Genomic DNA, 24,827 nt, shown 5'->3' with positions numbered 1-24,827 from the left:
ATCTCGAGAGAACAAAGTGAAGGCATATCAGCCCAGCAGTTACGATAAGGCACAATGATACAGTGTTTACTGTGAATCGGCACTGTCTTTTGTTTTTGTTTGGCTCCCTGTACAAACAGTGACATTACCATTGAGTTTTCTGTAGTGCGGACCACCACGTTGATAATGTTGAAATGCTCCGGTGTAATAAATCTGATCACAAGAAGCTGTGTTACTACAAAACAATTACTAAAACGTACTGTGAATTTATGTGTCGGAGTTTGAGTGTATTTGTGAAAACAGGAATTAAGTAGTAATGTCTCGATCCTGACCTTTTTTTTTTTTTGAAAGAAAATTCAAAAATTGCAAGGAACACCCCCCCCCCCCCCCCCCCCCCCCCAAAAAAAAACAATAATTAAGACAAGATCAGAAGATTGACATGCTTGCCATTGGCAAAGGTGACCACAGCCGTTGAAGGAATAAATAAAAGAAGGAAAAGAAACAAAAAACATTTGTTACAATGTTGAAGTAAATACTTGCTGTATTATTCAATACTCAGTTGAAAAATAATGGAACATTTTAGAACAGTAATTCAAAGAATACTTTTGTTTGGCAAACTCTTTCAGAGTACGGAGTATAGTCATAATACTGCTGCCACCTACTGTTCATGCAGCATAATGCCACTTCTAATAATAGCTAGATATAAAAGACAAATGTAGCAGGCAGGAAATAAGTTTAAAAACTGAAAGTGAGATTTTTACCCCTCAAGAAACTTCTTAGGAATTCTTGAGAACATGCGACATGGAGACACGCACTCACAGTTGCAGGTGAGGCCGCACACAAGGACCAATAAAAATGGGAGTGGTGTGTTAATACACTGATTTGCAAAAAAAAAAAAGTTGATTTCTGTACAGGCCTACACAAATCCTCTCCTCCCTTCAGGTGATTTTGTTCCAAAAGAAATCACTAGAATTTGCGTCAACATAAACTCTCGCATAGTAAACGTGACATGAATCGCTGCATCGACAGTGCGCCGTGTCCCACTGCTGCACAGCCCTCGTGGTATTGTAAAGTACCGCTGTTATCTGTCGTGCCCCGTCGCGTCAGGTCAGAGGTCAGGCAGCCGGGTTCAAATGAGACGGGAGTTCTTGAGGAACTGGATGAGGACCTGATAGACAAACTGGTACTGAGAGATGGTCTGCACCATCAGCATCCTCTGCTGCCGCAGCTCCGACAGCATGTTGGGAACCTCCACCGGCTGAGAGGAAGAGGAAAGAGAGGGACGGGTGTCAGCATCAGGTAATATAGTACTTCATAGAAGAAGATCACACTTTGAATCAAAAAGCGGGGGAAATGTTAGTTCCATGTTAACGTAGTGATTTAGTTCACTTTCTTTTTGAAGGTGAACGATGAAAAAGAATGAATCTATTCTCTGGAAAATACATACAAGTGCATGTATGCCTGTTAAATTATATGCTAAGTATTCTTTCCTCTTAAATACACGTTTTAAATACACAGTGGCTCTGGATTTATGTAGACTTTATATGTAAAAGCATTGGTAAATTATCACCTTTTACTGTTTTAAATGTAATTATACGGATAGCATCTAAATTATGTTAAACAGCGAATTAAAACTCTCAGCTTTACACACACACACACACACACACACACACACACACACACACACACACACACACACACACACACACACACACACACACACCTCATTGTGCTCCAGGCAGCTGATCATGAGCTCAGTCAGGATTACCACTCCGGTTCGGCCCACTCCAGCACTACAGTGCACCACCACAGGTGGATTTAAGCTTTTCGAGGTGTCCAACATGGAGTTTGTGTGCCTCCTCACCGACTGGATCTCCTCTAGGTAGGCTACAGGGAGACAGAGTGAGGAATGGTGCCAATCCTGCATGTAATGCTTAAAAACATACATAAATTCTTCATTAAATTTTAACGACATGTCACTCACAGAGAAATCCCAGCACGTATTCGGGACAGCCCTGCTCGGGCCAGTCCGTGTACTGCAGATGCCACACCGTTCTTTCCTGGCCAGACAGCAGGTGTTTGACCTTCAACCCCGTGGTGGCGTAGCAGCCCGAGTCTGTGCGGAATTTCGTGGTCACCTTGAACTTGCCATGTGTGGCCGAGTTGTGTTTGGAGCCCAGCTTGGGCCAGTAGCGGTGGCTCTTGGACCTCCCACCCTCCTGGATGAAGGGGTGAAAAAGAAATGATTTGAGGGAAAAAAAGAGAAGAGGAACATATAAACACATAAGCACAAAGACAGACACACACACACACACACACACACACACACACACACACGCACCCTCCCTGTCATTCCATATCTCACAAAACCAACTGTTGCCCACAGAGAAAAACACTTCTGTTTGTGCCGTGCGTGTGATCAGGTATGCGTGTATACCTCCTCGGCGGTAACCATGGCGATGACGCTGACCCCCTGCTCCCACACCATCTGCCAGAAGTCAGCGCAGGTGTTGGCCAGCGGGCCCTGGGTGGCAATGTAGTGCCACTCCTCCCCTCTGATCATAACCTGGGAAAACAAACACGCATAATAAATCCATTAGTGGAGATTATAGAGGCCGCTGTGCAAAGTCAGCCGACAGATGTGTAAACAAACAGATTTCTTCACCAACAATACTGACGACAGTGAAAAATGAATGCAAATGCAATAAATAGTTTATAGTTTCTAGGTTGTCTCACGTGACGTTTGCTGACAATAATGACATCTGCCACTAGAGGGCAGTACAAACACCTCATTTTCAGGGCTTATTTTTCCACGATCTGTTCTACTGCTTTTCTTCAGTTTTCCCTGGTCGTTACCCACGAGGCCTCACACAGCACGGCAACGTTTTCCACCTTCCACTCACTCCAACCTCACGAGCTTCAGAGACATTACATAATGAGCACGTCTCAGCTGATTCTTCGGGCCGCCTCGTGACCGTAAACGCTGTATTAGGAGACGGATGAAGAATAAACAAGGCCTTTTGTTCTGCGGCAGCTACCTTAAATGACAGGGAAAGTAAGAGGGTTACGCCGCGATACGCAGCGATTCCGTGCCGCTCTGGCGATCACACTCGCACACCGGACTGCAATTAGGCACACGGGCAAAGTGGAAACTCATACGTACACACACGCCGTCGCACACACACACACACACACACACACACACACACACACACACACACACACACACACACACACACACACACACACACACACACACACACACACACACACACACACACACACACACACAGACACACTGTTTGCAACTGAAGGCATGAACAGAGAGCCAGTGAGAGCAACTCAGGTTGCTTAAGAGGGTTTTGAGTTTGGACAACATTCTTTGGGAATTCCACGAGCTCTGGGAGCTTAAAGGCCCAAACAGCCTTCAATAGCAGCCTTTCATCCTCTCCTTCAAGCCATTCGCCTGCATAGAAACAACCACAACAAAGGCCAGAGGAAAACTGAACGCATCCAGTTTACACCCTCTCTTTCAATTTAGCTTATGTGATGTGGGTGTTCTAAAACAGTTTCAGACTGTAACTCAGATTAACCGCCGGATGAACTTGAATCTGCAAATGTAATTTAAGAAACAATGTGTGAATAAATACAACTTTTATTACTTGTAAATATTCTTATGTTGTTTTTTTCTTTTCTTTGTATTTTCCTCATATCCGAAACTTCCATTATCTGTCGTATGAAGCAAGGTTAACAACATGATATGAATATCACTCCAGTTCAAAAAAAAACAAGTTATATTACAGAACATTTAGCTTGTCAAGGTATAAGAAAACTTCCACGTTTGACATAAGAGTATAGAAAATCTCTATACAGGTGCATGTCAAAAATTGTGAATATCAGATTTTCTAATATATTCAAATACTGGAAAAACCCTGAATGTTTCATTTCTATGATTGATAAAGTAAAGTAATAAAAGAAAAAAACCCAATAAGGTTGAAAATATTTGAGTTTGTGTGATAACTCTGAAGTTATCACAGTGTGAACTCGATTAGCAGATTATTGAATTACACCTTTTGGTTCCCTTATGTTTAACTTGACAAAAGTTTTTATGTCGTTCCTGATGCCACAGGTTTCGAACCTCAAAAGAGTAAAGGAAAAAAAAAATTTCTGTTCAAGCCAACAGCCAGATCCACTTTCTTTAAACAAGATCAAGGTTGGAGTTTGCCTCGCTAAAATAATGTGTAAAATAAAATAAAAAATCAAGAATGATGTGTTTCCCTTGGCGCACCTTTATATGCGAGGCATTGATGTAGCCCGTGTTGTTCTCCTTGTTGGGTACCAGCTCCACTCGGTTCTCCTCGTATGGGACGACGTCGCGGAAGCGGTTGCGCTCCGTGTTCTCGGGCAACGTTGCCGTCGTGAGCACGCAGTCGGCCCTCTTCTTGGGCACCTGCTCGTACTCGGTGAAGACCCGCTCCTCCTCCAGCTTCAACTCCAAGGTCTTACACTGGAGGGAGAAAGAGGACGGAAGGACAAAATAAGGGGGAGATTGATTACCAAGCAACACAGCATTCAGAGGTTTTTCCTTTTCAGGATCCAAAGGACTTGTGTTCATTTACATTCCGCCATATCTCGGACTACTTAGAGCCCAGGAATCCAAAGATTCTCATGATAATTAGGCGGCACATTGTTTAACTCCTCGTCATCTCCAATGAGGAATTCTGATCATTTACGGTGCATCAACGCAGCTGTAAAAGAGCACAATGTGCAGCAGTGGTGCTATTCACCCTGGAGGGGGGGGGGGGGGGGGGTACATGTTTATTAGGCCAGTCATGTTTGAGAGAGCCGTCTCTCTTTCTCTCTTTTTTTTTCTTTTTTCTCCTCTTTCGGCCCCTCTTTCTCTGCAGTTCGTTCGCTCTCTCATGGGTCACATTCTTAACATACCAGCGGGCTCAGAGGCGATAAGCACCGCCATGCCACACGTTCCACAGCCCACTTAGGGTTTGCCCCCGTTAGCTTAGCAACAGTCGGGACAAAGGCTGAGTTTCACACCTCCACACTCAAAAAGGGAGCAAACAGACCGAGCCTGGGAGATGGAACTCATTCATTTAATGTGATTATCAGAGGCGGTTTGTCAGCTTTACGGTGACATCCATCGGGGTAAAATGATCTTTTCACTTCATCCATTTGTAAAAAATTACAAACGTGTAATTTGTTTATGGAATTTTCTCACAATATTCGTGTTTAGAGTTTTCAGTACTTGTTAAATTCACTTTAAAAGGCTTATTTTTTCTTTGTTTACGCACAAATGCCAAATCTACAAAATCTGCACAATGTGTTGATAATACTGTTCATATAAATTGAACAATCTCATGTATCTTGCATCTTGTGTTAGAGGCAAAAAAAACTACCTACAGTAATATAGGGTCATGGCTGTATAAGTAGACCAGTTGTTCAATCTCACAAAGAATCCATCCTGAACCAAAGCTGAAAGTTCTGAAATCTTATAAACTCTGTTGAGGCATCTTACCCTTTCGTCAGTAGCTGCCTTGGCGCCTTCCTCCGCCGGACTCTCAGGGACGGGCATCCGAGCCACGTAGAGGCCGTTGAGGGCGGCCATCATCAACGGTCTCTTCATGGAGTCCACAGACATCTTCTGTCTCTCCAGCGTCTTCAAGAAAGAGGAACATCCTGGTGTCACGGTTACAGCTACTGGCAGCATGGCAAGACTGACTGACCCGCCACGGCCTGAGCACAGTGCGCGCAGGCAAAAGTGGGAGGGGAGAATTTGTTGTGCAGGTGTGTTTGTGTTTGTGTGTGTGTGTCTTGTTTGAAGGGTAAACTTTATTCCACCCCCCTCCCCAGTAATGGGTCCACAGGTGTGAAATAACAAGCCCACGCGACAAAGCCTATTAACAAAGACTTATCTATCGCACTGCCTTCAATCCCGCTTTTGTCCGTCCTCGCTCATTTAAAAAAAATAAAAATTCCTACTTCCCCCTTTTTATTCCCACCTACCTCCTCAGTGTCCTTCTCTTTACAGAATGTACACCCTTTCTGTCATCCTGGACCTTTTTCTCACTCTGACCCACATTGCACAGTCCGTCCTGCCTCCAAGGATTACCTCTCCTAATCTCTGATGCAATTAAACCTCCAGGACAGCTCCGCCCTTCCCCTTTCTGCCTCCTTCTGCCCTGTTGGGCAGGCAAAACAACAGCTTGGGATGTCAAAGGAGGTACCCTCTCGATATAAGACAAAACCAGGGGGAAAACGGGCTTTGGACCTGGCACATTTGTGTAGGTCCATGAACTGAAATCACACTTCAAAAACTTAACCGTCAATCATGGACCGTGAGAAGTCCTGGAATTGTACCGAAATGTTTGCATCTTAACAGGAAGCCAACCGACACAAAAACACCCAACCCAAAGAATAATCTGGGGGATTTGTCAGGTTTTCAGCTGCCTGGGGGAACTCGGAGCCTAGTGCTACCCTCTTAGGTCCTGAACCCCAGATTACTGTTAATCAGGAGCGATAAAAGTAGCTCGCAAACAATAGACTATAGCATGCAAACCAGTACCAGTATGGTGTTTATTACACCTGTAAGTCTTCACAGAAGAATTTATGCTGAATCACTTATAGTTAAGAAATGAATAATATATAGTAAATATCCTCAGCCTTCCTCACGTCACTCGCATTTAAGTTATCTCCCACACTGAATATGAACGTTACAGGCAGCCCTATAGTCAGTATCCTTCTGCCTTCACCTCTATCATCTCTACTCCATAAGGACCAAACGTCTCAACCTTCTCTCTCACCTCACCATGAGACTGTCCAGCACGAGCTGTCTGTTTAATGCACTCAGTTGTAATCTTATTAATTCGTGCAAGACGTGATGTTAAATAGAAAAATGCTGCCCAAACATATTCTCAGTCAATGTGACTGAATTATTTTACTAAACCAAAAAACACCTGCTCAATTTAAAAGAATACAAGTTTAATAAGGATTTTTTTTTTTTTTTTATCATAGACAGATGATTTTTAAGTTTAGTCGAAACCTGCTGGTAGATATAATGTCATTGAAGAAAATAACAAACATGTAGGTATGATTAAAAAAAAAAAAAAAAAAAAAAAGTCCCATTATATGATTAAAGGTCATTGAATGTAGGAAAATGAAGGACTCTCTTACCCTCTGAGCTATTTCCCTCTCCACTATGCTGTCCTCTAAGGAGAACATCTCCGACACCGGCCGCTCTTTGACGGGCTCCTTCCTCACTCTCTCCTTCACGCTGGTGAGGTCCGGTTCTGAAATGGAAGGGCCCAAAACAGCCCCATTGACCCCGCTCTGATCCCCTCGGGTCAGTGTCCCACCACTACTCCCTGTACCACCACCACCACCACTATTCCCACAAACCCCGGGTCCTCCGGCACTCTGGCTCTGCCCCGTGCTGACAGTGCAGCCATGGGCCTGGGTTGGGTCCATTGGTCCCTGGCTGCCGTGTGGTCCTTGACTGTGGTGGTGGTTGTGACTGTGGGTGTGGGAGCGCATCTGAGCATTGCCAGGAGGTCTGGGGGGTCCGGGGTACTCTGGGGGGGGTTTGTTGGGCAGTTTGGCCAGAGCGGCCTGGAGCTGAGCGCTGATGCTGATGTCCTCGTTGAGACCAGGGATTTGAACATCTAGTTCGGGCCTCTCCTCTTCCTCCTCCTCCTCTTCTTCACTCTCGCTGCTGTGTATGAGCATGGTGGCATTAGAAAGAGTCTTTTGATGCTGGTATGCCACTGCTGCAGGTGGTGTCACAGAAACCTCAGGTGTGCTCTGGGCAGGCATCTGCTTGGGCATCTCCTTGGGCTGCGGAGGTGGAGGTTGGGGTTGGGGTTGTGACTGAGGTGCTTGTGGCTGAGGCTGAGAAGTGGGCTGAGGCTGTGATGGCATCACGTGTTCTCTGAGAGTATTCCTCCGATGAAGAGGAGCATTAATACCCTTCATAACTAAGCCCTCCATCGCCCCTCCTCCGCCCCTCATGCTGCTGATCACTTCCATGCTGTGTCTCTTCCCGAGGGTGGAGCGGTGCTTTGCGGCTGCAGTTAATGGTTCACTAACCTCCTGCAGGGACTGGTGCACCACAGCCGAGCTGTCCGGCTGGAAGGTCTTCACCGAGAGCTGCACCATGCGAGTAACCAGCTCGGGACTGCTGCCCCCGATGCAGCGATGGCGGTGGCTGGCCAGGTCGGGTGTGCTAGTGGCTGGGCGGAAGGAGCTAGAAGGGTAAGGCGGAGGAGGGCGGGACATGTGGTTCCTCAGCATATTAGCTGTAGCTGCGTAGTTTCCCAGATTTGCCCCCTGCTGTTTGGTGTTCGCCAGCTCTGGTGTGCTGACAGTGTGAGAGATGGAGCTTCCTACACCTCCACCGCTGCCCCCGCCTCCATTGACACAGGGTGAATGACAGTGGCCCTGGCTGCTGGCAGGTAATCCCTGATGGGGGCCGTGGGACACTGGCTTACTGTAACTGATCTGCAAGATAGATAGAAATAAAACAAATAAGTTAGTCACACATAATGTAATGGCAGAAACTGATAGAATGATCATCCACCTCTACCTGTGGAGTGTAAGGTCCAGGGCTTGGGCCAAGGCCGTGGTAAGGGCCCCTCTCCCTCATCTCTGGCTGGCTGTACACCAGAGCCTCGGGCTGGCGGTAAGCGCATGCGTTGCTAATGTTCAGACTGCGCAGCGATTGGCTGTGGAGGTCATGGTGAGCAGGGAGCATCCGTCGCTTCTGCCGCATGACAGCGTCGTACTCGGGCGTGGGGCGGTAGGATGGAGCGATGATGGCGCTGTGGCGGTGGCTGGGGATGTAGTCGGGGCGCATGAGCTCACTGCCCGGGATGCTGAGGTTGGAGGACATGGGTGAAGGTGGGATGAAAGTCTGTGAACGATTGAGGGAGCTGAGGCTGGGGCTGCTGTACATGCTGCCATTGGGCACTGTGCCGTTTCGGAAGGTAAAATCCACCTGGCAGCGATCCAGGCTGGTCTCTGACTTGTAGTAAGGGTCGTCATGGAAGATGCTGTCTATAGAGCCACAGAAGGATGGAGAATGTAAAAAGAAGAGTCATCAAAAATTTAAAGCACCTTTAAATTATTTATGCCCTGCGTTTTTACCAATTTCAGTATTTTGTGTCATATTTTTCTTCGATTTTGTCCATGTAGAAGCGGCACATGTTTATGTTGAACAATGACAGCTGCGAATTTCAATTGACTTTTCCACAAACCCTGTGTATTTTTTAATGGCACTCACACAGAATCTGTTTCAAACATTGTTGGCAAAAGCCTGTCGATTGTCAAGCGCAAGACTTGCTCATCGTCACAGTGTGGAAGCTTTCACTGTTACATCTTACTGCGATCAGTGTCGTTGGTCCTAATGTATTTGACACCCCTTCATTATTTGCTTTATGTTACCACACAATGGCCATCATGGTGAAGACCATTTAAAAAAAATATGATGTAATTACATTAAATGGAAAGAAAGGAGGTGCAATGAAGTTATGTTTTATAGTTCTGTTGAGCAACTTTTTTCAAACTGTTAGAAATCCATAGGAAACTCTTTGTGACACCCCTCAAGGCGTTAAAAATGATCACTGCTGCTCCCTGTTTTAATGAAGCATCTTTGAGAAACTTGTGTCGATCTCACTGGGGAGCGTATTATCTTGTGTGAGAACTATCTCCAGCGCTCATGGAGGCGAACGTACATAATCTCAAACGCGGCGGAGTGCGATGCCTGAGGTCACACTCCAGCATGAGCTCACACCCACGCAACGCAGCACACCCAAAAACGTTTTTTTTCCACTTGCTCCCTTTTATTGTCAAGCCGACATGAGCGGGGGCTCTGAGTGTGTGAACAAGTCAATGAAAGAGTGAGGCAGAAATGAGGTCACCACTCTGCACCCCGAATGTAGAGCTCTAATTGGTCGGGAGATTGTTAAAATGCAAACGGGCAGTGAGTCACACGCCTGATGGGAAAGACACAATTAGCTGAACTCGAGTGTTTAAGTTATTGTCAGGGAGAAAAATCTGCAGCTGTGGTTAAAGTATTCAGAAGGAGAGTGGGAAACTGAATCTGAATGTGACCGTGTGAATCGGTTTTACTCGTACCTTGAGAGCTCTGGGTGTCCTGATAATGTTCTCCGTACTGCGAATGCGCGGACTGGAAGTTACAGGACTGGGGCCGTGGCTGAACGTACAAAGACAATGAGAATTAATAGCAATACAGGAGAAATGTAAAACTGTAGATCAATAACTTGATTTCTTAAGATATTTACATTATAGTGTAAAGTTAATACGCCTCCTGCATTTATTGTCACATTTACAAAACAGATGAAAGGAAGCGGCCCCGTGGCCGTCAGTCCAGTCATCTGAGCACTTCAGTGGACTCACTGAACGTCTATTGTACCTCATTTAGCCAAGCCATTGTCTGGCCAGCAGGGAGGGAGACACACAAATCACTGCCTTCTTTGTCGCACCGGAAATCAGACCAAGAAACACCCTTGCAAAAACTTTCCAACAACGCCTGCCACGCCGCCAACGCATGTTAAAACCAAAGGCTGCATGGTACAACTGGAAGCTGCCTCCACTGGGATCACATCTGTAACTCTGGCTGTTTTTGTGTTCCCTCCCAAAGTCTCTTTTTCTCCAGCAATAATGGAAAACTAGTGTGAAACCACAAATAAATGATTCCAGCTGTACCAGAGACAGGCGATGGGTCCAGGTGGGTCGCCTCCGAATCGGCGCAGGTGAGTGAGTGGGCCTGAAAAAGTGAAAACACAGTAAGTTAATATGGGACACAAACTCTCAGTCGTTGCTTTGCGGACAAACAATTTGTCTCATTGTCATATTATTTCCTTAAAATGTGCAAAACTAATTGACATAGAATCTACGTATTGGTGTCCTGATGGCCTTGCCGTGTGGCCTTGCCGTGCGGCCTTGAGACTTACTCCACACAGATCTTGTTCTGTTTGTAGAACTTGTGTCTGGCCGTGAAAAGACGAGCAACATACTTGGCCATTTCCATATCCTCCTGTGGATGCAAATACACAGAGAGGGAAAGACGAGCGCATTTTAAAGTAACACAGCAGCGGCAATCATAGTAAACTCAAGTCTGAATCTGTTTGTCTCATTGTTGGAATACCTAAGGATTTGACTTCCCACCATAAACCTTGTATCAAGCACGCGAGTGTGGGCGTCTGCAGCCACCACATGCAGACTAAACACTCACCATGTGAAAAATGATGGTGTCGTCTCTGCTCGTTATCTCCACTGTGATGGCAGATTTGTTGTGTGCTATGGTACCGATGTCCTTCCACCTGTCACACGCACGGAAACACACAAAAATGTAAACAAGATTAAAACATTTCCTCGGCCGTGGCTCAGTTGTTTCACTTGTATTGATTTGCTTGGATTTGCCTCACTACAGTGAGTAGAAGCCTACTTGTGGTGCATGATGGATCTGCCATTTCTGTGTTTTGCAAACACTCCAATGAAAGACACACCAATAAAAAGATCATTGGTGTAGTTGTCCTGTGGGATGGAAGAGAAAAAAAAATCAGGGTCAGGGTAAATTTTGTGGGGAAAAAAAAAAGATCAGAGGGGGGTAGTATGGAAACACCACAGTATATTTTTAGCCTGTCAAGTGACTTCAAGCGAAACACGGCTATTAAATATATTAATCCATTTGGAAAAAGAAACATTGTAATGCATCACGTACAATAGTCTAATATTCTATCTGTGTAACTTAAACAACTGATCTGATTTATGAAGAAAGCAATTTGCCACCCAATCCCTTCTCCTTTCATCGGTTTCCCAGCTCGATGCAGCTTCCAACCATAAAGTCCAATAGAGGAATGACAGCTTGTAAACTACGTCATTAGACGCATCCTTGGACCTCTATTTGGAGCTTTATATTTGTGAGTTACTCCACCCTCCACACAAAAGAGATCCTGCTGTCTTTATTTTCTTTCATTCCATTTTCTCCAGTACATTGAAATTGTGTTTTGTATGGAAGATATATGTTAGAGAAGTTGCAAAAATAGAAATTGCATGAATTTCTTTCTGTCAGCATTACAAGAAATTCAGCAGATGGATAGCAGATGGATTCCCTGTATCCACACAATGGACATTAAGCATGTAATACAACTGCCTTGTCTTTATTTGGGAAATTGCAGCTTTATGTTTTCCATATGAATAGTTCATGCCGGCGGGCACGTCGTCACCCACCTTCACCGTGTAGAAAGATTACAATGGAACCATTATCAGACAAAACAGACAAAGAAAAACAAGAACTTGAGAGGCACAAATGTTACAAAGCAGCATGGTGTAGTGCCTTTGCCTCAGCCCTCCACAGTAGTCCTGTTTTTTTTTATGTGCCCTGCTTCGGGAAAATGAATTGCCCGCCCCTGCAGTAAAGTCTACAAATCAAACTGTGGGAGTTGTGATGAGGTTGAGGATGACGTGATGGATCTACCTTAGCAGAAAAGCTTTCCTGGCCGAAGCCGTCCAGTTTCTCCACCTCCTTAATGTACAGCAGTTCTGCCTCAGCGGCCTGCATTCGACTGGAAAGAACAGACAGACGCAGTGCCTGGTACTGTGGCTCTCGCTTTCATTTGCACATTCACAAGCGTGTGTACGATTTAGCCGGCAGTACCAGTGACTTTTGTGCTCCTCAGCAACTTTCTGGGTCCAGTCTTCCAACACTTCGTCTCCATTAGGCCAGTTCTGAGAGACGGAAAGAAAAACAAGACAGATAAGTGAAAGATGAAGACGAGAGCTAGAAAAATTAAATACACCTAAATGAGAATTGAAACTGAATAGACACCTGTTGAAGACTAAAGAACGTCACGTAACTCTGAATAAAAACAGTTAAGAGTTATGTGATATGCTTTGTATCCGCTTGATTTTAATCTCTGCCAGAGATGTTTACCTGTTGGTTCTATCTGCTGCCTGTCAGGCAGGTATGCGGAGGGAGGAGGTACGCAAATGACACAGGAATGTGTGCCTTCAGGCAGCACATACATGGAGACGCTCACAAACACAGAGCCAGACGCACAACTCAAATTTGAAGAGCCGAGATTCGAGGGCTTACCACGGGGAAGAGCACGTACTCCCTGAGGAAGTCCTGAGACAGGAACTGAGTGAAGTCTCCAAAATCGGCTGAGAAACACAAACGTGTACAAACAATTAGACAAAGAATTTGAAGAAAAAAAAAAAAAAGTGCAATATTTTCTATATTGTAGCCATTGTGAAATTTTAGAAACTAAATACTCCACAACTGAAATATTGGAGCTGCATTCACCCATTTTTAAAGCAAACCTGTTCCGAAAGGTGAAAGTATGGGCTCTACTACTAATCTACCAGCAATAACATCTGCTTCAGTTGATTCTACGTCAGCTCTTCTGTTGGATCGGCTCACTATGGGGGCAGCTTTTAACTCCCATGTGTCTCAATGACCTTTGAAGTCGATGGTCATAATGTTAATGATTGCTGTGTTCCACCATTGAATTGTAAAAAAGATTTTCATGTAAATGCATAGCTAATTTTAAAGCTAATAGGAAATAGTACCAATTCATCCATTCGTCTAATATATCGCTTTACCTTCTAGACCCTGCTCAATATGGGCGAAGGCAGCGCTATTCCATTATTGGGCAAAGACACACAAAGACGCACGCGTGCGCACGGACACACACAGACACAGGAAATTTAGAGTCACCAATTACTCTCAAAGACATGTGTTTTGGACTGTGGGAGTACTCAGAGGAAACTGCAGAGAGAGAACATGCACCGAAATTCACCAGCAGTGTAAAGTGAGAGAGCAAAGATAGAACCCATTTGTGATCGCCTTATTGTTGGGAAAGCCAATCTTCAATCAGTTTGTTACTTGGACCAATAAACACTGAAGTAAATAGATTAAAAAAAAAAAAGAAAGAAAGTAATGCTCCCTGTTGTTTTGGTGTAACTGCTCAGAAATACGTCGAATTGTTCCATATTTAATAAAAGAAATGTCTTCAAGGCCCCACGCTCACAATTAGCTCCATTACATGCCCAATTGCCCAGATAGGACTTGTACCAAGTACATAAGTACCGCTCGGCTGCTTGTCGGACAAAAGGAGGTCTGGTGGAGGATTCTTGCCTCCCGACAGATAAGCGTCTTCCTGATGCTGTTAAGCCTAACCTTGGAGCTGGCGATAAGCTAACTGTCTGTTTACATTCTCCCCATGACACAGACAGCACCCAGGAACAAGCAGGAGAGGATGTGTGTGTGAATGTGTGTGTATGTGCATGTGTTAGGACTGATACCAGAGGAACTGGAGTGGACTGGGTTCTCCCGTTGGTATGCAGCCATATAAGGTAGTGGAGTCAAGATGACCCGGGAAAGTGTGAGTTTATGCTCACTCCTCTCGTGTGCTGTCTCTCTTTGGTTGAGTATTCCCATGGGATGTTTGTTCACGTGTGTGCGCGTGTCTCACCTTGTACTGCTAGGCCAGCTAGTCTGATTCCCTGCTCCACGGTGCAGTGGAGACGTCCATCCAACACTTCCTTCTTCACCTGAAGGTAATACTGATACCTGCCAAGACAGCAAGCGTGCAAGAAAGACAAACAGGTCAGGTTAAAGCGAAGACTAACAGTTACCTTGCACAGGTGAGAATAACCACAGGTCAATAATATTAAATCACAAGATGACATTATCGTGATACTTTAAAGTCATTGTGAGATTTCCTCTATAATAATACCTGTTGGAAAACGATAAGTGTTGATACCCAATAAATAACAGAGAAAATAAATTCATTTACATGAAATAATTCATTTCAGATACAATATTGTCACAAGATTTTATTTGTTATGAATTCAATTTCAATTTCAATTTCAATTTATTTATTTATCAGGGACAGTGCAATATACATAGAAAAAATCTGTTGTGTTGCACATAGAGTATATAGCGTGACACTAATTTGCAACTCTCGTCCCTGGAAGGGCTTTTCAGAGGGTAAAAGAGGAGACAACAGTACATACAACACCAAGATACATCAGACAAGCAGAAATACACAGAATACACAGAGTAAATATCTGATTCACAATTACATGTTATCATAAAACACATTCCCTCCCTCCCTCACTCATTCACTGGGTTAGGACAAAAAAAGATTGTTGCCATTTTAAACATTCTGCAATATGCAGAGCAGTGTGACAGCATGTGCAGGTTTATTTCACTTTACATCGTGGAAACATTAACACAAGTTTAATGACATAAATTCTTTTCCCGCTGATAATAAACACCATCATCCAGAAACCTGTCACAAACCATGCAGGCACCGTGTGCTTCGTATAACATTTATTATAGTGTGAATTTCTGTTCATACACTTCAAAATGGCAGAGGACAACTGTCAGTACCATGTGTGGTACGACATGTCCGACGATACCTAAAACGACACAAGATGTTTGCACGGAGGTCATAAATTCATCGCGCTTTCCCACCTGTCCTCGATAGCTGTTAAGTTACTGTCAACATCCTGCTGCATACCGGCGGCGTGTTGTTAATTCTCTCTGCTCATCCGTGAAATATCGTCTCATCAATAACTCCCTTTTTCCTCAGTCTGTAGTATGGTGTCTTGGCCCATATCCAAACCGGAGTTCGGTCGCCCCTTTAGCTTCATTTTCCTCGTTGCACCAACATCTAACACACAACACACCGCTTCAAGTTGCAAGATAAATGACATTTCTTTCAGTCACAGTTGTACTTTGCACTAATTAGCAAATGCTGGCACTTAGTTCAAAGCCTCGCGGAGCTGCGACACGGCCGTACAGTTTCCTTCTGCATATCAAACTGTATTTTTGTGCATTCTTTCAAGAAGCTAAACCACAAAACATCTGACTAAGTGGGTGGTGGAACAGGCACGCTTAGCTTTTGCAAAACTCACCAGTTTTGGTTGGCGGTTAAGGTTATTTTTCCAGCTCGCCTCACTGTCTCTGAACACCGGTTATGCGGAATCGACTTGGAAAACATTAGGGGGTTTAAGTTTGACACATTTATCTGAAGACAGTGGGGAGGGCTGCGCCGGAGGCATCGAACATTAGCAACTGAAAGATTGCAAACATCCACTGAGACATCGCAGAGGAGAAGTAGTTCTCTGCTTCTGGTCTGTGCAGCAGAAAGAGTGCGTCAAGACAGTATTGGCAACAGCATTAGTGCTGAAAACAATGCCAGAGAAGCCTGTTGCAGGAGTGAGGAATGAGTGAATCACCTCTATTTGCAATAGCAGTGACTCATTTTTAACTCGAGTGGAATGCCAAACGTATACCAACAGAGGCTAAACAATATGACTTTACTAGTCTCTTGAATTTTGAGCGAAAACAAATCATGTTACATGCGGCTGACGCACCACGGACTAAGTTTAATCTTAGGTTGAATCAACACAAGCAGGACACAAGAGGAGCAATATAATTTGCTGTGTGAATGTGCAGTAAACTGGGACTTATTTCACTGTGGTTTTGGCCAGCGGAGGTTTCACCAAGTGTAAGCCGATACGATGACACTGCTCAGATTGTTCAGCCCATTTACAGAACCTAACAAAATGTGGTGAACGGTCCCAAAAACCGAGGCGCTGAAATACGCCGAGCTCCTAAAGTTTCCAAGCTGCCTTTTGTCCACTTTTAGCTGTGGTCCAGCTGGATGTTTGTCTTTTTGGAGAATGTGAGTGGCCACACAGGAGGAAGGAGGGAACTGTCAGGGTGACCGGGCTCAGCTGCAAAAGAAACTCGCACACCGTTTCCTGTTTGCTGCCATGGCGACCACAGACCCAGTCTTCCCAATGTGAGCTGTGAGAAACCTCTTCTGACGTCCACTCACACATAAGCCAACACAGAGTCCAAAAGACTCGGAATCCATGCCAAAATAACCAGACATCAATGTGGAAACATTTACATGCTTAGTCATTCACTCCTACTTTAAGGCACCTACACTCGCAAATACTCCAAATTTCATTCCCTCCATTACCGCTCCACATCTTCCATGTTTCATACTCTCCTTCACATTGTCTCTCTCCCCCAACTTCTTCACGTTCTTTTCTTTTTTGAGCTCCTCTCAGCGTACTCCCCGGGCCTATAATCTGACCCCGCCCTCCTCCCTCACCCTGTCATTACACCCGTTGGCTAAGCTGCCATTCCGTTCCCGTGGCAACCCTCTAATTAGCCAACCCCAACCACCAAGTCTTGCAGCGAAGGGGCGGGGCCTGATGCGGTCTGAGGCGAAGGGAGGAGCCTCACGGGACACAAAAACCCATCAAATGATTGTGGACTTTGTTTTTACAAACACTCCATGTTTTCCCAGCAATCTCCGTATGGGGTCCGGGGAAATGTTGAGCTTGTCAGCGGTTGGTTCCCATTCTACGTTTCAATGCATTACCATGCTGGTGTTTATACATGTGCGAGGCCAGAAGTGGTGAAGCGGATGGTCAACTGCTGAAATAACACCGAACTAGTGAAAAGCGTGAGGGTAGAAGGCAGTCTCAAAGTGCGTCTCACGGGAGCGTTCACGTTACATAAAAAAAGCCACAAACACAACTTATAGACAAGCAGTTCCCAACATTGTTGGGTTTTGACCCACAACACAAACTTCTTCGACCTCTGAACACAATTACCACATCCACAGGCGTAGAAAACTGCTCTAAAAACATCTCAGACCCAAGTGTTTTAAGCGTATCAATCCTCAAGTCTTTGCATCTATTTTCTCATGTTGCTACTTTAGGCAATTCTGCGTTTAGAGTATTGATTAACACTTGTAGGGATGATAAAGTCAAGTGTTTTTCTAAATGTAAGGAATTTGTTTTTGTTTCATTTTCTAAAAATAATCTTTGCCATCTTTAGTTTACATGACCTACTTAATGATTACATCTATTTCTCTGCCCACGGTTGGTGGAAAGTTTCTTTAGGCGTGACACCAACCAAACCCGAATTAGTCATCACGGTGATCATTAGTCACCTGCTAATGGCTGCTCTGAGATTGGGAATTAGAGGAAGTTATTTTAGATTAAATGGAGAAAATGAAAAGTCATGTGGAGTTTATGAGACTCCTCTTTTTCCCAAATTGCAAAACTACTCGTGTGATTGAGGTAGGACACGTCATAATTCGAAACTTCTCATTTTGATCCAGTAATACCACAAGAAGAAAAAAACGGTTCTTCTGTAACAATAGCCTAAATTCTCAACAATATCATTGAAACTGTCTCATCAGAAAAAAAAAGAAAACGTAATGCTCTGAGCAAACCTCCGAACCATCTGGAACAGTCACATTATTATACTGTAATAAGACAAATATGCAGCCTGGTAGAGACGTGCCTGAACAAGGAAAATCCTATGAATTTAACCTTGAATACAGTGCGTTTGATAAATCAGATTTTCTGATGAAAAAGGAACTTAATAGAAAAAAAAACCTATACGCTTTGAGGGTAAAGGGCTGTCATGCTATTGGGTGAAAATATATCCTCCTGTTTTACTTCTTTTTATGTGGCCTGCCTGCACATATTCGAGCGCAAAGAAGAGGCACGTATGTCCGGATGGCATGGCAATGCTTTGACGGAAGGTGCTACAAAAACACATGACACAAACTGAGACGTGAGGTGGCGCTTTCCTTGCGGGGAGTTTATGTGCCTTCCACCATAGCAGGGCAGTCGAGGCTGCCTCACAGGCACAAAGGGCCCCTTTATATGCCCACGCATGTCCAAACCCCGCTCAAGACATGCTGCCAGATGTCCAAGTGGCCGGGACATCAAGCCTGTGAGCATATGTGCATGGATGTGAGAATGTGTGAGTGTGTGTCTGTGTATGTGTGTGTGTGTGTGTGTGTGTGTGTGTGTGTGTGTGTGTGTGTGTGTGTGTGTGTGTGTGTGTGTGTGTGTGTGTGTGTGTGTGTGTGTGTGTGTGTGTGTGTGTGTGTGTGTGTGTGTGTATGTGGTATGACCCTAACCACCCCCTCAGCCCACGGGATGGTGGGTCCAGACGGTTAGTGTGGGAGGCAGGAGGATTTCACTTTGAAATGTGTTGAATCAGCAAGGGGCACAACTGAGTACAGCTGTGTGTGCACGTGTGTGTGTGTGTGTGTGTGTGTGTGTGTGTGTGTGTGTGTGTGTGTGTGTGTGTGTGTGTGTGTGTGTGTGTGTGTGTGTGTGTGTGTGTTGGCGATAACTAGCTGAACAAAGCTAGAATTTCAAGGCTGTTGCTGCTCTTAGCCTCGGGGGCTGCTGAGGCCAGCTGGCCTTGCTCCGGTCAACAGCTTGCCATTTAGGCTCCTCACTTTCCCCCTCGGAGCCACTTTTCCCCTCCTTCACATCAGCCACACACGGCGAACAGAAGGTTCCAGCCACACACAAGCTCCTCTCTTTACTCCTTCTGCGAGATGTGGCGAGCGCAGGTACTGAATGTTTACTTACAAATGTATGGCCAGATAGTCGACCGTTGGTACGCTCAACCAAAAAAGTGAACAAATGAATCTCACTCTCGTAACCTATTTCTAAGATAAGAAAGAAAAAAAGGCTTTCTGCCTTAAATTTCTGATGAAAAACAAATAAAATGTGAAACACTTTATCTTCACATTTAAAGATCACAAGAAAGCAGGATGTCATAAACTTTGCATTTTTAATCTGTTGAGATGCACCACAATTGCACCCCCCCCCCCCCCCCCCCCCGAGGACGAAAAGAGGAAGGAGAAGCAGATGAATGGATGGACGCAAAGAAAAGGAGAGCCGGCATCAGGTTACATATCAGTCAAACGCTGAACTTCAAAAGACGAGACCACATCATCCAACTCGCATTACTTCCTCCATACGTTCACTTGTCAGAGATAAACTCGAAGCTTCTGGCTACAAAGTTACACTTTTATGATCTTATAATTGATTATGATTCACCGGGCTGTCTGAGGATTTCTGCTGGATTCTGCTGGTATCTAAATGCTGGTATTATGAAAAGAAAAATGTGATAAGTTAAAGCTAAATTAGATGAATGGCAAAGACCATATCTCAGTAGTGCTAAATATAAAGACATATGTTCTTAGGTAAGTAGCAATGAAATGATATATATATATATATATATATATATATATATATATATATATATAGCCATTTTTTTCAATGACTTTCCTTTTTCTTTAACAATGTAACCATTTATAATCACCTTCCACTGTTTCACACCATCGTAAGTCTTTTCTGTGTTCACACAGGTATAATTTCCAGCACAAAGGCACACAGCCGTGACGTTTAAACCGCAAACATAGGAAGGTACAAAACCAAAACCAAGTCCGACCGCCAAACTTTTACTTTCTCTGCTCCCACTTGTCTGCTTTCACCTCACTCATCAGTCCTCCGCATCATTCCCTTCCCCCTCTCCATCAGACAAGAAAGATCCACCTCTCTGGGATCCAAATCAACTCACAGACAATAAATCACATACATTTTAAAGATGAGCGGCGTCCGTCCTGACCGTGTTTTCCAGACTATAGGTGAGATTATGAATTGAGTGAAACCCCAGATGGGTGGTAATGGGTAATAAAAAATGTTTTGAACTCCTTAGAAAAAAAAATTAAAAATGTTAGAGAGATTGTTTTCAGCTCGACGTGCGGAAGAAAAGACAAAGATCTGCCTCGGGGAACGTATGTGTTCTTACAATGCGGTGTATTGTAGCACGCTCTTCTGACAGGGCTGCAGCTGGCTTTGGAGAGGATTCCTGGGGGAGTGTGTGTGTGTGTGTGTGTGTGTGTGTGTGTGTGTGTGTGTGTGTGTGTGTGTGTGTGTGTGTGTGTGTGTGTGTGTGTGTTTTGTAAACCAGACATCCCCCCCCGCCCCCGCCCCCAACCCCTTTTACCCCCAGCACTTCTGCTGGGAGGAATGTGTGGTCCGCCTCCTACGCTGGACGGCCGTGCCAACATTCCTGACTAACAGAAGGAGAGAAGGAGGGAGAGAGAGGAGACAGAGGACGAAGGGACACTGACAAAGAGAGCGAAAACGTGGGACTAAAGATAAGGAGAAGTGCTCTTGATAATAAGGAGTAAGGGTGACACCATGTACAGGGATTGTAGGAGAAGGAGAGGGGGCTTAAGAAAAAGAGACGACCATTGTTTCCTAAATTGCCTCTAAGCCCCCCATCATAACCCCCTCAACCCTATAACCCTCATGCACACACACCATAAAAGCCCACAGGGGATTCCTGGAATACCATCCCTTTACCGGAGCAGATCACAGCTCCCGAATAACAAACCTGCAGACCTAAAAAACTTCAGCCAAAAACCTACCTCATGATTATTTCATTGTCTCCACTCTAAACCCAGACATTCATGTCTCATCCTGCCCCCTCCGAAATCCTGACATTCATCAGGTTAAGTGGTTAACACGCTGACAAATGCGCGCACACTAAAACTAACTTTGCCGTCAAAAACGTCAAGCTGTGACCTGCGATCGACCTTTTTCCTACATCCAGTGAGGCAGAAGCCACAAATTCAGCGGCTCGGTGTGAGGCAGACCAGCGGAGTGCGAGTCTGTGTGGGACCGTCCGCTGAACACTGACCCCTGTGTGGCCTCCTCCCAGATACCCCCGCAAATCCACATGCGCACATATGAAGAGTGGCCGCTGCTGATGACGTCAATCAGAAGAGGAGTTTTTCTCTGACTGATGAACTATTCTTTTAAAAGATTTGCTGCCACTGACAGCTCAACCCTTACGTACTCTATAAACAGAGGCTACTTTTTTCTATTTCAACATCCTAAAAGGTATCAAGAAAATATGGCTGAAAATTTTCAATAAATGTTATATAAAGTGAATTCACTGTACACACTGACTGTGACTCCTTACCTGGTGACTTCTTGCTCTAGCCGGGAAACATTGGGAACATAGAACATGACCCCGAAGAAGAGAAGAGGCTCGTTGCCGAACTTGTCCAGCTGCTTCTTGAGGGGCTTCTCCAGTTCCACCCAGCGCTGCGCCGGGGTCTGGGTCTTTCCTTGGAACCACAGCCCAAAAAAATGGGTCTAGATTTCGAGGGCAGAGCGAGAAAAGATAGAGAAAACGGTGAGTGCAGTGCACCGGGAGGCCCGGATGAAAAAAAAAGGTCAGGGTCATAGTGGGGTGGAGACAATCCCAGCTTACACCCTGGACAGGTCGCATCACAAGACAAACAGAGAGACAAGCGGTCTCACACTCACACAATCTCGTCTCGTCAATGAACCTCACGTGTATATTTTTGAATGGTGGGAGAAATAAAAAGCAAACGTAAATGATTGCATAAACAAACAAAAGATGGAGGAGAGTGGAATTGTGAATAATGGACAAACAGAGAGAAGTGGGAAAGGAATAGGAAATACATTTGGGAACATTTAGTCAATAAAAAGTTCTTAAGCACCTGAAATACCTGCACCTATTCCTGCTTTTCATCAAGTCATTCATTCGATCCATTCTACTGAAAGTGAAGGAAATTTTAATAGGGAGTTATACCTGCACTCCAAGAATAAACCAGAATTTTGAAATTGATCAAAATCAGTTACTCTAAAAATTCGATTCAAATAACAAATTTGAAGTATTTGCCCGCTAACTATATATTTTTCTTCTTTTTTTGTCTGTGTGTTACACAAAGAGCTGCGCACGCCTGTTTCATTTGACTCTTTTTATTGGAACTTTCAAGCTCCAGCTGCACCAGGACGCACACGTCTCAACAACCATCCACTGCACGCCAGCAGACACAGAAACACGTGAGGGCTTCAGAAATACATCAATGAAGATGAAAACCAACCAATCCGGATGGACACACACCGATCAGGTGCATTCACACAGCCGACAGCTGCTCAACCTGAGGTGTCACGGCGCCTTATTTATAACATCACTGACACCTGGTAAATACCACAACACCGTGTGAGTATGCACTACACTGCCCCTCTGCTCCGCTCGCTTGCATTCCTTGCACCTCCGGTGGGCAGTAACGCACACTTCGGCATTCACGTTGACATCAATGACTCTTCACGCACACGTAGAGCCTGTGATCCACGGACATAGCGAAGTTTCACACACAACAGATAAGAGCAAGCAACGCATGCACTCTGCTTTTGATTTGAGAAGAGTGAGAAAAGACAGCGGGGTGAAATATTAAGGAAACAAAGGATTTCTTGTGTTTGCATCTCGGAGTGGGAGTGTGGAATCCACTGAAGGGTTTAACCGTTATTAAAAACAGTGGCGTACGAGGCTGTGGTTGTTTATGATTCATACAGAGCCATCTCCCACAGCTTATCTTAAAACTCTATCACAAATAGTGTTAAAGGGTGTAACTTTCAAGAGGTAATGTTTTCTCAAATGTTAATGAACTATTCTAATTATTGAATAGAGACAAAGCTGCAAAGTGATTAGCTGAGTCAAAAAATACTTTCCCTCATATAATTCAAAAAGGTGACCTCAAAGTTGTGACCCAATCTGAACTTTTGAGTTTCACCGGCCATCACACCCCAAGTGACACTGCAGAGAACGATGCGGGACACAAAGGGAGGACGAAGCACAAAGAGAATGGACAGGAGGAGTGAACTGGGACAAGTGGACGAGTAGTATCTCTTTCTTCTGCAATGAAAAGGGGACAGAGGGAGCCATGCTTCATTAGGGACAAACAAGGACCCTGCGGGAGAGGGACCACGGAGGGTAGGAGGACCAACATGAGGAGGTGTGTGTGTGTGTGTGGGGGGGGGGGGGGGGGGGGGGGGAATACACGTGGCAAACACCGTGTCAAAACAAATAAGTCCAACCAATAATTATATAGCTGATGACCTATTATACACAGTGTTGTGACATAAATATAAGAATCAATACAAAAAAAAAGATGCTCTGGAAAGTTGGTGTACACATCTCAGAGTCTCACACATTAAAGGACTAACCTCCCGTAGCTCCAGCCGCTGGGCCACCGCCTCCAGACATTCCTGTCCCGTACTCTCCACCGACAGAGTGCATTCAATCACAGTGCTGTCCAGCAGGCGGATCCGTGTCACAAAGTAGTTTTTGCTCAGGACATTGTAGCGCCGCGTGCGTCGCAGCTTCAGTCGGAAGGGCATGGCTGGCTGGAGGTCAAGGCGGGGTCACGGCTGAGTCAAAGGTCAAAAGTCACTCGAGAGCGAGCAAGTGGCGAGAGCAGAGAGGGGGTGGTGGGCCGGCTCTATGACCTGACTGCTGCCCTCCTCACTCTCGCACGACGCCAGCCACACCACCGGGTGGAGAGATGCACCCAGGCAAGGCGCTGGCCCATTCCCAGAGTTGTCCCGGAGAGGGGGAGGGAGGACGATGATGAAGAGGAGGATGAACAGTGGCTGCGAAGAAAAATGACGAAGAAAAAAACCGTTATCAGTAATTTGTGAAATACCTGGAGATGATAAGAGCTCAGAAGAAGGCATGAGCTGTCATCAGTAAACTCCCATCCTTCAAACTCTCCCACATCTACATTTGGTAATTTTACATTTAACAATATTAGACTCCTGCTGGTCTTGAACAAGCAAAAGACAAGAAAACAGAGGAAGGTTGCAGAATCACCAGCGATACCAGCAGCAGCAGCAGCAGCAGCAGCAGCAGCAGCAGCAGCAGCGGTGCTGTGGCAACAGCAGGGGCAAGAATGGTAAAGCACAACTTTATCTAACAGTTTGGGGCAGCTGCGCTCACTCCAGCCCCATGAGGCCCAGCGTCAGGCGAGGCTGCGAGACAGAGGCAGAGATGTGAGGCTATGGATGAATGGACATCAAACACCCGAGCACAGACATCCATCTGAACCCGGCAGCTGGCTTCGAGGAACTAATGGAGCTTCTAA

General features: G+C 45.1%; 1 protein-coding gene across 1 annotated transcript; it reads right to left on the bottom strand.

Annotated features, from left to right (window-relative positions):
- Positions 1-325: 325 nt before the first annotated feature.
- Positions 326-24,202, bottom strand: LOC308126643 (tyrosine-protein phosphatase non-receptor type 14-like). Its single transcript, XM_080491177.1, has 19 exons — positions 23,911-24,202; positions 21,854-22,029; positions 14,487-14,584; positions 13,106-13,173; positions 12,668-12,738; positions 12,488-12,575; positions 11,456-11,544; positions 11,243-11,330; positions 10,962-11,044; positions 10,714-10,774; positions 10,123-10,201; positions 8,573-9,042; positions 7,165-8,487; positions 5,510-5,650; positions 4,268-4,486; positions 2,417-2,545; positions 1,964-2,198; positions 1,703-1,866; positions 326-1,237 (listed from the first exon to the last, which is right to left on the bottom strand). The coding sequence occupies exons 1-19, from the start codon at positions 24,082-24,084 to the stop codon at positions 1,109-1,111; spliced, it is 3,885 nt and encodes a 1,294-aa protein (XP_080347303.1). The 5' UTR covers positions 24,085-24,202; the 3' UTR covers positions 326-1,108.
- Between the last annotated feature and the right edge of the window lie 625 nt (positions 24,203-24,827).

This window comes from Lipophrys pholis, assembly GCF_963383615.2.
Source record: "Lipophrys pholis genome assembly, chromosome: 21".
In the NCBI taxonomy this organism is placed as follows: domain Eukaryota; kingdom Metazoa; phylum Chordata; class Actinopteri; order Blenniiformes; family Blenniidae; genus Lipophrys; species Lipophrys pholis.
The sequence above is the reverse complement of the archived record's forward strand: the minus strand, read 5'-3'. Positions and strand labels throughout refer to the sequence as shown.

What these genes read in the sequence shown, in the direction of transcription:
- LOC308126643 (XM_080491177.1), bottom strand. Translation starts at nt 24,084, where the DNA reads ATGCCCTTCCGACTGAAGCTGCGACGCACGCGGCGCTACAATGTCCTG. An exon ending in AGATCCATCATGCACCACAA is followed by an intron (nt 11,331 to 11,455) that starts GTAGGCTTCTAC and finishes TGCGTGTGACAG; the next exon opens with GTGGAAGGACATCGGTACCA. An exon ending in ATACGTGCTGGGATTTCTCT is followed by an intron (nt 1,867 to 1,963) that starts GTGAGTGACATG and finishes GTCTCCCTGTAG; the next exon opens with CCTACCTAGAGGAGATCCAG.